We start from the raw sequence: 13,120 nt of genomic DNA on the forward strand, positions 1-13,120 counted from the left end.
ATGAGACTTGGATGTGACCAGGTTACCCACAATACAGGACGAGGTGCTGTGACAGCCGACAATCTCTCTCCTCCGCTGATAGGTGACATGTACTGATCTCCATGGGTTCGACGTGTTTAGGTGAGGCAGAGAGTGGCAGTCGGGGTGACTGACGAATAGATGATCTTCGTGAACGGATCAGATTATCCAGCTTAATGGCGAGTTCAATAAACTGATCCAAATTCCTTCCTTCAGATAAGGGGGCTGATGGGAAATGTAGTCAGAATATGGTGTAAAAGACAGTCAATAATCAGGGGATGGTGTCCTCTGCTGGTCAGAGGAGGGAATCACGGAGTTTGTCCCTGTGACAGACCCACACACTGACCTTCATGAATAAAAGCACTGCACTGTTTCATGCTATATAAACCCTGCAGGTATTTTGTGTCGGAGTGCTTTATAATTCGGTCATCAGAATGAGTGCACTCTTAAGTACAATAACTTCAAGGTTATTTTGATTTCAGGAGGTAGGCTACATTTAGACATGACTACATTACACAGTAACACAGTATGGGCCTAGGTACTGTCTTTTCCATTTAAAACAATAATACAATTCTCAGCTCTTACATTTGCATCAGGAATTGAAAGCAACTGGAGTATAACTCACAGGATGGGCTCTTTCTTATTTTGGTGTTGTTGTTAATGTTGTGGACATTTCATCAAACTGTTTTGTAGCCTACATTGAATTAGTTAGTTGTGTAGCCTATTTGTTTTAACTGAATGATATTCTTCATTGCTTGTAAACCATAACACATGTTCTTAGTGGAATGTAAGTAATGATATTCTTCATTGCTTGTAAACCATAACACATGTTCTTAGTGGAATGTAAGTAAATTATTCCACTTTATCCATCACTCTTTTTGTGCTCTGCCTTGTCAAGTATCTTGACTGTTTTACCCCACCAGATCATTTGCCCACTGCCCCGGCCCCCCAGCTCAAATGTCAAGCTATGCTTATGATTACAGCACCTTGATAAAATGTCCAGCTCAGCATGAATTCAAATACTGCTTCTGAATCTCAGCCTGAAAAGTAATGTGTTTGAATTTGCTCTCACTTGGAAGTCAACTCACACTCTTTACTCACAACCTGGTTCAATTTGTTCCAGGACAATAGTCTCAAGCCATTAAATGAACTTTCTCCCCTGTGGTGTTTCTGAAGAGGTATTTGTGGGCTTCAGAATGCAGAAACTGTAGGCAGAGGACAGAAGTAATAAAAGGAGTTGAGTTAGGAGGTCAATCGAATAACAACAACAAAAAAAGGTCAAAGTTCTTTTAGCAGTTTCAGAGATATTTATTGGTTCTCAAGATCGTGTAATTGTGTTGTCTATAAGGAAACCAATTCTCGTCCTCAGCATGCAGAGTGTGCTCTTAGATGGACACATTGTCTGCCCTGCATGAATGAGCATGAAATTAATTAATTAATGAAATGTCAAAAGTTTGATTTCCCTTTCTTTTCAATACATTTTCCTTACAGACATTTTAAAATAAAAGGAATCATTGCATTTCACACATTTGTAAGCTGGCCGAACACCTTAGCACTTCTCAATATGACTGATATAATATTAATATACCAACTGATGAACTAAAATCTGTTTTACACCTTTTAAGTGAAAAAAACACTATCATGATTCATGATAACAGAGATTACACAAAAATAATGCAATAAACCTATATTATACCTACACAGGTTATACAGGCATTACAGTCTTTTGCTGTTAATTATTTTTTTACATGAGAATTTATTTCAGTGCATCATCCAGTTGGGACATATATATTATACAAACATGTGCTTACGCTATTCATGTTTTAGCTGCGCTATAAAGTTTGCACTTTGAACAGTTTGCAAATTTTAAATCTGTGATCAGATATTCAGAGCATATGCAGAATTCTCCCATTATTATGCAGGGAATCCTTCATAGGCAGCAACAGCTGTCATAAAGCCATTTTACTCAAACATGCAGCAACCAAAAATATAAAATGCCTTTGAGGTATTTATCATTGCTCACAACTAAGACAGGCAGGTTGCAAATTATTGTTGTAGAATTTATGTCAAAGTTCTTCACTTTATGTTTTGAATGCTAAGCATGAAGCAAATTTTGTGAGCAAAGTGGATTCTTCACCACTGCATGTTCTATCATTTGTATTCATTAGCCATTAGAGGAGGCATAGGCTCTGGTGTATGATGTATCAGTGCAAGCTGATCTATTTTAAGTATTAGCTAAGATGGTTATACTTCAATTTGTAAGATGGAAAGGCCAAGTCTAATGACTGCTCTTATGACTCAACCGATAGCTTAGTTATTATTATTTTCATGATGAGTCTCTCTATAGTCGAGCTCCATCATGAATTCTTAGAAATGTTTTTTTCAAAAAAGAAATTGTATGAGAAAAGTATTATCTAATGTCAACACTGACATAATATTACAAGTTGCAATGTCTTCGAGAACATCTAGCTGTGGTACATGCTGTCTCACATAAAAGACTATAGAATACTATATATATATACACTATATAATCTTAAAAGTACTTTGCTCACATGCATCCAGGTGCTGTATCAAAGTTACATAGAGATTTGTGTTGGTCTCAGTGTAAACAATCTTAAATCAAACTGTTTTTTTTTTTTTTTTTTTTTTCTTAGTTTTTTGACTCAAAGATTTAACTGGCTGAAATTCCACTGTTAGTCACAACTGAGGACACAGTAATGCTTCATATAGCAGAGTAGCTCATTAAGTTAAGTGCTCCTTGGCTTCCAATCATTCATGCTATAAATGTATCCTCCTCTATGGCTCAGTCATAAATGAGGAACAGAAGCATAAGGTCACACAATAGACGAAATTAGAGGTCACTGATTCATACATACTGACTTAGTGCACAAACTGTCGAAAGCTATTGCTATAGTATCCAGAATCTGGTAAAATATTGCACGTCTTGTGAACGAATCATCCTCCCTTTGAAAAGCTTATTGAAGTCTCCATGAAACACAACTCTGAATTGATGTATTTATATTAGCTTAATGTGGCAAGATTCGTCTAACTGGATGTTTTTCATTTCACGCTGACAGATTGATTTAAGTTGTTCGTCAAATCTACATGAAACTCAATTTCAAAATAGATTTTATTATTTTTTTTAATTTTTTTTTTAAAGAACAAGGGTGGCTTATGAAAAATCCTGAATATTTATGTGTTTGTCACAACAGACACATCCAGTTTATTTCATGCATATACTTTTTCGACCACGTTAAATAAAATTGAGGTTGTTTATAAAATCCATGTCTTATGATAAGACCAACAAAACATCATTATTTATGCGTAAAACTTTCTTAATTGCGTTAAACTTTTCTTAAAATTAGGCTATCTTAATATGCTGAGTGCACCTTTAAATCTCGCCAGTTTGTCGTGATCTGGCAAAGAGATGCAGGATTTGACTTTCAATAGGACAGTCGTCATAAATCTCTTGTAGGGGGTTTCTTTACGTCATACCGCGGTGTTTCCGTCAGGTCTCTCCGCATTATTACTACCACACACAGTAAGTCTCTCTCTCTCTCTCTCTCTCTCTCTCTCTCTCTCTTCAATTTCTTGAAGTACTGCAGAGACGGAGCTGCAGCGCTTAAACACCGTCAGCTCTTGCTTTAGTTGCCGGATATCTTTACGACACAAATAAATGTTTATTCATTAGCAACGGCGGACGTCTCGTAATGGAGAACCAAAATCGACATCTCATCTGCTCTGCTCCCTAAATGGTGAGTCAAATCTTTAAAGAGCCTTATAACAACACATTTGCTATATTACTGTACGAAATAAAGAAAATGTTTAAATCTTACTATCATGTGATCAGCACTGTGTAGTGAGTGCATAAAGGAGACTGATGCATAGGAAATTAAAATTACACTGATTGACTGCTCCAGGCAACAAAAGTTGTTTATTCAGACATGCAGGACCCCAAAAACAGAACTAAAAGTGGTTTATTTGAAGGTGTTTAATTTAGACATTTAGTTCTTCTAGATTCTGTTCAGTCGTTTATTGAATGATTAGAGGAGAGCGTTGCTCAGGAGTCAGTTTTGACATGAGCGAAAGCGACTGATCGGTGGCTGGAACAGAGCACAGCGCGCGGATCCCCCGCCGCGGGCAATACGAGCACTGCAGAGATACACAGACAGAGAAATACCGAGACCAAAATTACAAAAGTGTATGGCATTTTTTAATATTCCTTCTTGGATATGACACCCAAGAAGTAACATAATTTGAATCCTTTCTACAGCAAGTTTCAACACTATGCGTTGACTGCATTCATCAAGCTTTACCTACAACCCTGTTACACGGGTACTGTAGGCTAATAAAAATGTAATAAACACATTTTTTTACAAATATGTTTTTGTTTATTTTATACAAGTTGATCAATAACTACAATATTCATTCATTCATTCATTCATTCATTTCTTATTATTAGTTTAGTACATTATTTTGACAGGACCCACTTTCCATGTCAAATACTGTTTTTTTTTTCTTTCTATTTTTTAAATATATATTTTTATAGGCCCTTTATTTTTTTATCTTAGATAATTACACACAGCCAAAATCATTTAAAGCTAAATTCTGAGTCTTTGTTTTGAGTCAAATACGGTTTTAATAGGCTAGTTGAGCCATGTCACTTAATGGGTGAATTTCATTCAGCTTTATTGGACTGAGACAAGTTTGTTTTCCAAAGAAGTCTTGAAACTTTAAATCCCCTAAAATTCCTTGTGAATATGGATAAGCTGGCTATAAAATGTTCATATTTAGCCATTTTATAAAAGAAAAAGAATTAAAACAATTGTTGCCAATGCTTTCTATAAAAGTGGAGACCAATCCAGCTTTTCATTTTAGTCATGCATTTTAAAGGGGTCATGTGACGTTGCTAAAAATAACATTATGTTGTGTATTTGGTGTAATGCAATGTGTTTATGCGGTTTAAGGTTAAAAAAACACACATTTTCCACATAATGTACATTATTGTCAAGGTGTATGCTGATTGGCCAGCTATCCAGTGCATTGTGATTGGCTGAATACCTTAAGCGTGTGACGGAAATGTTATGCCCCTTAACATACTGTGATGCCATCTCCCGGCACGATGAGACAAAACCAATAAAAAACCATTACAAACGAGGCATTTGTTGCATCCAGTGGGGACATAATTACTGATTATAATGACTTATACTCTCTTTTTACGTGTTGTGTTGCGTATCGCGCCGCATAAACATAAAACCATGTCTGCATTTGTGATTGGAGAAATGACAAACAACAAGCTCTACTCTACACTGCTTAAAATTTGCATTTGAATCAGCGGATTCGACGAAGGAGCACCCGGCGGGCTTGTGGCAACTACATGTGATGAACCCAGCTGTACTCCGCTTCATCCACGATGAAAGCCGATCTGGCGATCCACAGCGCGAAGTTGATGTATTTCCTCAGCGACCAGCACGGATCAGCTCTAGGCATCATGAAGCAGATATTATCCTCTTTTGGAAGGCCAAACAAAGTAGTTTCGCTTTCACAACGAAACACACGTCATCTCCACAACATGGCGGAGGCGGCAACAACAATACTACAGCGAGAATAAAAGTTGCGCCTTCTTTAACATTTGCGGGGTGTTATGGAAATCTTCCCACACAGTGAAGTATACATGTGGGGGCGTGTTTAAACGAGGCATTTTAGGAGGGTGTGGACAAGTGTTAACTTTTATAAAGAATATCTCTTTGGATTTGAGACTTTAGTGTTTGCAACTTTACAGATCTTCTTTATGCACCAAGAGCTTGTAACACTCCAAAGAGAAAGGAAAAACTGAAATCGCATCATATGACTCCATCCACCCTGGTAACCATCTTTCCACTTTGCTGCCATCTGGTAAGCGCTTCCATAGCCTGATGGCAAAAACTAAGAGACTTAGGAGGAGTTTCTTCCCCCAGGCCATCAGGCTACCTAAAAACTCAAAACCAGCCTCTTTACATCCACTTGTCTCCACTTAATATTCACTTAATCAGTAAGATATTCACCATTCTCTACCTCACATTGACATACTGACAGTGTCACTACCTGTTTGCACATTCACCTCTTGCACATTCCTGTGTATCTTAATATTTACAGTATAATAATATTATACAGTATAATGCACATATGCAAATTTGCCTCTTGTACATTCTTGTGTATCTTAATATTTAAGACTACAGTATACTTTCATGCACATTATGTTCTATTCTATATTTAATTATACAGTATACATCTTTTTTTATATTTTATTCTTATATTTTTATTGTTTACATTTATTTAATTCTTTCATAGCTATATTTATGTATATTTTCATCTGTGTTGTATTCTTTAATAAATGCACTGTCCACGGAGCGGACCTGACTCACATTTCACTGCTGGTTATATATGCTCTATATAATCGTGTATGTAACGAATAAAAATCTTGAATCTTGACCCCTTTAAACTCATTCAGATCTACAGTAGTTCCAAGGTTGTATCCTTGAGGACTGTAGAGCATTTATCAGCGATGCTGCATGGACCAGGCTTTTATCTGTGCTTTCATATAGTTCCGCTGCATGAATTTGCCTCATTAGGCTGCATAAGCACTAAGGCAATCCAGAGATAAATCATTTATATTTGGTGCATTGTGTAAAAATGCAGTAATTTGTTCTTTAAGATTGGCATCCCAAGACCTTTTTTTTTTTTGTCTGTTGCAGTTAGTTTGCATGACTGGGAGCACATGTCCGATGTTAAGATTAGAGTCTGCTCCTGTAGCTGTGCTCATGCTGGTGGGAAGGTTCGCTCTGCCCATTGAGAAAAGGCTTTATTGAATTACCTGCACAGTGATGCAGCCGGCCGTGTCGTGATTGAGAGCGACAAGCCTCATATAATCCCAGCCTACTTTTTTCTCTTTAGCATGCATGCCAGTGCGTCATATGACCCTGATGTTTCACAGATTCAAGATGAACATTTGTATTTACAGAGCAATTACATTGGAATACTCTGTTAAACATGTTCAGAGGGATTCATTTACATTGTAATGTAGACTACTGCTTCTTCCAAATGTGTGTTTTCCTTGCCATAACTCAACAGTGTCATTTGCAGATACAATACTGTATACTGTCATGCCATTTATTTATGATATTTGCAAATATAATTCAGATAGAATTAAAAATGAATTGAGACTAGAGGAAGGTTTCAAACTGATTTTCCACTCCATCTGTTCAGTTGTCACCACTGTCAGACAGAAAATCTTGTGCTGACAGCGTATGCTGAAAAAAAAAATGCAGTTTTCTTAATATTCCTCCAAATGTTGTCCTAAATAGATGAACACAGTTGTCTTTGTAACAACTGAATTTCATATTGCTAAAAGGTTATGTGAGTTTTAGGGTTTGTGAGTTCCCAGAAATGCAGCATGAATTATGCAGTTACTGTTATAGACTTATTGTTTTGCTGTTTGCTGTCTTCATTTAAACATTTGTTATTTTGTTATTATTGTTAGTTATTTGTTGTGATTATAGAAGCTTTTTTTATTAGATATCTTTGTTTTGTAGGATGATTAAAACAAAGACAGCTCACTTAAAATGTTTTACATTTCCGATAAGAATATATATATACACAGCTGTTGAAACAATAAATTACTGTAAATGAAAATTTGCTGAACAAGAAATCTGTTGTTGTCTTGATGAATTTATGGCTAAATGAGCCATTTTGCACAAACGGAACAAATAAATTCAAAACTACAAGACAAAGTAATGTTAGTAAAATTGGTGCAGTGTAGACAACTCAAAAATCTGAACACATGCTTTGGATTTGCCTGGAATCTTTTTCTCAAAAGTTTATTATTTTACAGTGTAAAAATGCATTTTAAAAATATAATATGATTTCCTTCTCTCAGAACATATGAAACCTTTTTTTCTTTTAAAGAAACATTCATATTTCTCTTTTTCTTATGTTTACTATATATTTGATTCTACATGAAGCCTGTGATCTGAGAAAGCTGATGATGAGCAACGAAAGTTGTGACAATCAAAGGAAATAGTGCATGTGTGTTAACAATATTCTAGTACCTGTCTGTCATCTGTGATTCATTTCAATATGGAAATGTTTCCTTTTTTAAAGCTAATAGCAGATACATGTGTGGGACATATTTTGTTATCATATTAAAGGCCACATTTATGATTATGAATTATGACATGATTAACATAGACATAGAGCATGAAAAATACCACAGCAATGCCATAAATGCCTAACTTTTTTTATCCCTAGAAAAGGTGTTTATACTAAATGTGTAATACTAAATGTTTGTCATTAAAGGGCTAGTTGAATATTTATAATTTTTTATAATTTTTTATAATTTTTTATAATTTTTTATAATTTTTTAACAACATAAAAATATGAAACAGAAGAACGAGTATCTGTGCCTCTTCCCCTTTAATATATTCAGTCTTATATACAACTGAAACTTTTAGACCAACTTTTTTTTCTATGAATAAAAGAACATCATCAGAAAATGGCAGAAACATTTTCGACAGATAGCTAATTCAACCTTCCCCAAAACTTTTCTTCTTTCCTCTTTGACCATAATATCATCAATTCCTGAAGCAATCTCTTAGCACAAGATGCCCTAGTGTCCTTCTTATAGACAAAGTCATTTTTTTTTAATGTGATTATGTCCTCTCCAAACCATTAGGAGATTGAACCTGGCTTATTCACACTGTCTGACAACAAAGAAAAAAAAAGGACATTCACTCTTTCAGCTGTCATGTCTGTCCAAGTCAGTCCTTACAGAAAAAAATATTAATAACTGTTTAAATTTAAAATTGTTAGCACTTCTTGTTTTTCATCCTTATATTAATCACTTCTGTGAGTATTAAACTTATACCTAAGATTAAAAAAAATGCTAAAAGTATAACATCCAATAGTAGCAACACATATATGTAAAGAACTAAAACTTATTTATCCTATATCACACCCCGAAAATGAAAGAAATATCACTGGACTGTGTAAAATATTGAAACAGATTTTGTTCTTATAGGCTGAAATGCCACAGTGAATTTTTTCACTTATGCCCCCTCTCCTTATATTAAACATATTGACAGGCAATTTTACAGCTTGCGTCTTAAAACCATTGTTATTCATGCCAGCTTGCCAAATATGCTATAATGTTCTTGCATATAGAACCTGACCCCAATGCACCAGAGAAGGCGCAGAGAACAGAAACACCATACATCATTTCGACAGTGGCTATCATGAGTGCAAGGCCTATTTTCAATCCACTTGCGACTGATTGTACCTAAACTGTGCACGCAGGTTAAGCTGTTCCTAGTGTGATCAGTAAAACACTGAGAATGCTGCTTTTCATTTAGGAAATTATCTCAGACTGTTATCAGGAAATGATTTAGATTTAGTTGTATTTTAAATGTCAATACAGATCCATCAGAAGGCTTTCTACCATCGATAAATTGTCAACATCATTCCTGATCAGAAGTCCTGCAACACCCCGCAGCATTACGCAGGTAGATTGGGGGAAGTGCTGTGTCTTCACCGTGGGGCCAATCATGCAGTTCACTGGGGCTGCCGGACCTCTCAGACAGACACATGGTCCACATCCATTCAGTCAGCCAATAATGGATTACTCCGCAGCCTGAGCACTCAGTTTCCCAACGGCATGTAAACACAATGAAAGTGAAACAAGCTCTCTCTTTTGATCCATTAGCTGTTGTAAAGTCTCAAACTCATTCACATGGTGTACACGGCTCGCAGTATGGTAGGGATTATGATTATATGGTGTTTCATAAGTCATAGAAATTTTGTTCACTTTCTGTTAACGGTCATTAAACTATATTGCAGTCTATAACATTTGATTCAAAAAATTCTAAATTATATTTTAAAAGGAAAAATGTAACTCTTCACTCTTTCTAGTTCACTAATCAAGTGTAATCAAATATAAAAGGTCAGATTTCCTTTCAGTGAAGCCCAGTATGGTTTTTGGAAAATGTTCATCGGGTTTTGTTTGAGTGCTGCTGTCATTAAATCAACAGGTGACACTCCACATACTTTAGATAGATTATGCGCTATAAGCTATATAGTTGTGACTTTTCACCATATGGGAATTTGTTACAACTATAAACAAAATAAGCAAGACCATATACACAGTATAAACTAACTGCTGCATATAGTGCATACCTCAGTTGATTATTGTATTGATATATCTATTATTGTAATATTATTTCTGGGGTATGCACTGCTTATATCTGCTCCTGCAGAATTTAGTTGACCTTAGCTAATCAAGGTCTTCAAGATTAGATGAAAATTACAGGAGGCAGTGCAAGAGCGGGGTTAAGTACCCCTGTTTTATAACTATTGCTCATCAAAGGGATGGTTTTAGTTGGCAGTTATCGGTGGTCAGAGATTATCGGCAATCGGTTGTTAACAATCAGAGATGAGCACTACGTAGTCACTGGTTCTAATGCTAGTGAGAGTTTAGTCCCTGATGGACTGCAGTGAGAGCTTTTGAGTGCTGCAGCATTTATTAGAGCTTTACATGAATCATCATCTGAGACATTAGTTTATAAAATGACAAAAAATTTGGATAGAAAAAATAATGAATTATTGCTAAAGTATATGTAACAGGACTATTTTACGTAATTATTCTTATATTGATTTTAACATTTGTATGAGTAATTTTAAGTATAATTTATTCAGAATTCATTCAGAATATACAGTACATCGTTTTTAGATAAGCTTCAGGACTTCGTGAAACTATTACATTTAAGGTTTGTTTAAAAATATACCAATATATAAAAATGAATTTAGATAGTAACAAATCTCTGTTCTGTAATACATAAAGACATTTGTTTCTAAATCATAAGAATGTATATAAGTGGGCTGTTCCAGACAAAAGCATAAAGATGCTCAAACAGAAATATACTCAATCACACCATGTCCTCTTTGTTTCTAAGCCTATGAAGCATGCTTTACTTTAATTACGACCATCGCTCTAAAGCCTGTTTTCATCTAAACAGTGTTAATATTGACTTGCTGTTTACATTATTGATGATGACAGTTAATTGTAAGGGAAATGTATTCGCCTGTATTTACAATCAATTACAAGTTTTAATTATGCAGATGCATAAGACTTTCCTAAGTACATTTTTAGATGTTTTTTTTTTACACACAGACCCATGCACTAAAGGCTTTCAAGAGACATATATACAGTATATAGCCTTTAATTTGTATATAAATATGACATAATATACACTACCCTTCAGAAGTTTAGGGTCGTTAAGTTTTTTTAATGTTTTTGAAAGAAGTCTCTTATGCTTGCCAAGGCTGCATTTATTAAATAAAGTAAACTTTTTAAACAATTTAACAATTTAAAATAACCGTTTTTTTAATGTAAGCCATTACTCCAGTCTTCAGTTTCCCATGGTACTTTTAATCAAGGAAAATAGTTATAGATTTAGTGACTAAGTGCATAGTTTAATGAACTATGTAACCCAAAGCTTTAGCCCTCACAATATAACTTTTAACCTGTGTTTCTCCCAGACTCATGAGAGCCATAAAGGCACAAGCTCTTCTTCTGTGGTGACTGCAGACCTTCTGCCACTATCTAATCATGGACGATACAGCGCCAAAAGACAAGTCTTCCGTCATGAAAGGAGCCAGAGACATTGCTAAGGAGGCCAAACGACAAGCTATTAAAAAGGTCAACAAAGTTGTGGACCGTGCCTCAGACGAGTACTCCAGAGCGCACCTACCAGCGCTTCCAGGATGAAGACGATGACTACTACAGCCAGCCGGATGGAAACTACACAGGAGACCACGCCAATGATGAAGAGGGATCCAGCGACGCCACTGAGGGTCACGATGATGAGGATGAGATATATGAAGGGGAGTACCAGGGGATCCCCTCAGATGCAAAGGCCAGAGATGGACAGGTGGCTCTGGGACAGCCGCTGGCAGATGGCCTGAAGGACCGGAGAGAGCTGGAGATCGAGAGGCAGGCAGATGAGGAGGAGCTGGCGCAGCAGTACGAGCTCATCATACAAGAGTGTGGACATGGCAGGTTTCAGTGGCAGCTGTTCTTCACTCTGGGCCTGGCGCTCATGTCTGATGGTGTGGAGGTCTTCGTGGTGGGCTTTGTTCTCCACAAAACAAACAAATATACATTTACACCTTACTAAAGCACATGACACACTGTATGCCATAACAGGAATGTAACTATTGTACATAAACACTATATTTATGCATATCGCACATTGTATGCAAAGTTTGCATTTTAACAATCATACATTCCCTGGGAATTCAATCCATGAGCTTGGTGTTGCTAGTGTCAGGCTTAGTTCACCCAAAAATGAAAATTATATCATCAATTACTCACCCGTCACCCTTATGTCATTCCAAACTTGTAACCATTTTGTGTGAAACCATTTTCCATTTTGGAGAGTGTCACTATGCATGCAGTACGTGTGCTTTTCCTGCGTTATTTTTTTTTTCTTTTTGCACAAAAGTATTCTCGTCGCTTTATAAAATGATCGCTGATGACACATGGACTATTTTAAACAATGTCCTTGCTACGTTTCTGTGCTTTGGCCGTGGTAGGACCTTTGCTCTCGGATTTCATCAAAAATATCTTAATTTGTGTTCCGAAGATTAACGAAGGTCTTGAACAATGAACGAAAAGCAGCAAATAAATATATTAGAATGATTTCTGAAGGATTATGTGACATTAAAGTCTGGAGTAATCACTGCTGAAAATTTTGCTTTGCCATCACAGGAATAAACTACATTCAAAAATATTTATATTTAAAAAGAAAACAGAAATTTTAAATTGTAATATTATTTCACAAAATCATTGTTTTACTTTTTTAATGAAATGGTCAAGTTGAGCATGAGAGTAATATTTTCCAAAAACATTAACCAAACACGGTAGTATGTTTTCTTTTGAATTACACTACTATTATTTTTATTTATTATTATTATTGGCTGTTATATTCAGTAGTAGATTATTATTTAGTGTGGCCAGACAGTTTACTATACTGGAAGCAACAATACTAAAATATTTTGATATTACTTGATC

At 35.7% G+C, this 13,120-nt stretch overlaps 1 protein-coding gene across 1 annotated transcript in view; it reads left to right on the forward strand.

Annotated features, from left to right (window-relative positions):
• The first annotated feature begins 3,526 nt into the window (after nucleotides 1-3,526).
• The window catches only part of sv2ca (synaptic vesicle glycoprotein 2Ca), a 34,531-nt gene continuing 24,937 nt past the window's right edge, over nucleotides 3,527-13,120 (forward strand). The window contains 3 exon segments of the mRNA XM_042723399.1: nucleotides 3,527-3,773; nucleotides 11,587-11,784; nucleotides 11,786-12,201. Coding sequence (XP_042579333.1) covers nucleotides 11,657-11,784; nucleotides 11,786-12,201 — 544 coding nt within the window. The 5' untranslated portion in view covers nucleotides 3,527-3,773; nucleotides 11,587-11,656.

Source organism: Cyprinus carpio, chromosome B5 (assembly GCF_018340385.1).
Source record: "Cyprinus carpio isolate SPL01 chromosome B5, ASM1834038v1, whole genome shotgun sequence".
In the NCBI taxonomy this organism is placed as follows: Eukaryota; Metazoa; Chordata; class Actinopteri; order Cypriniformes; family Cyprinidae; genus Cyprinus; species Cyprinus carpio.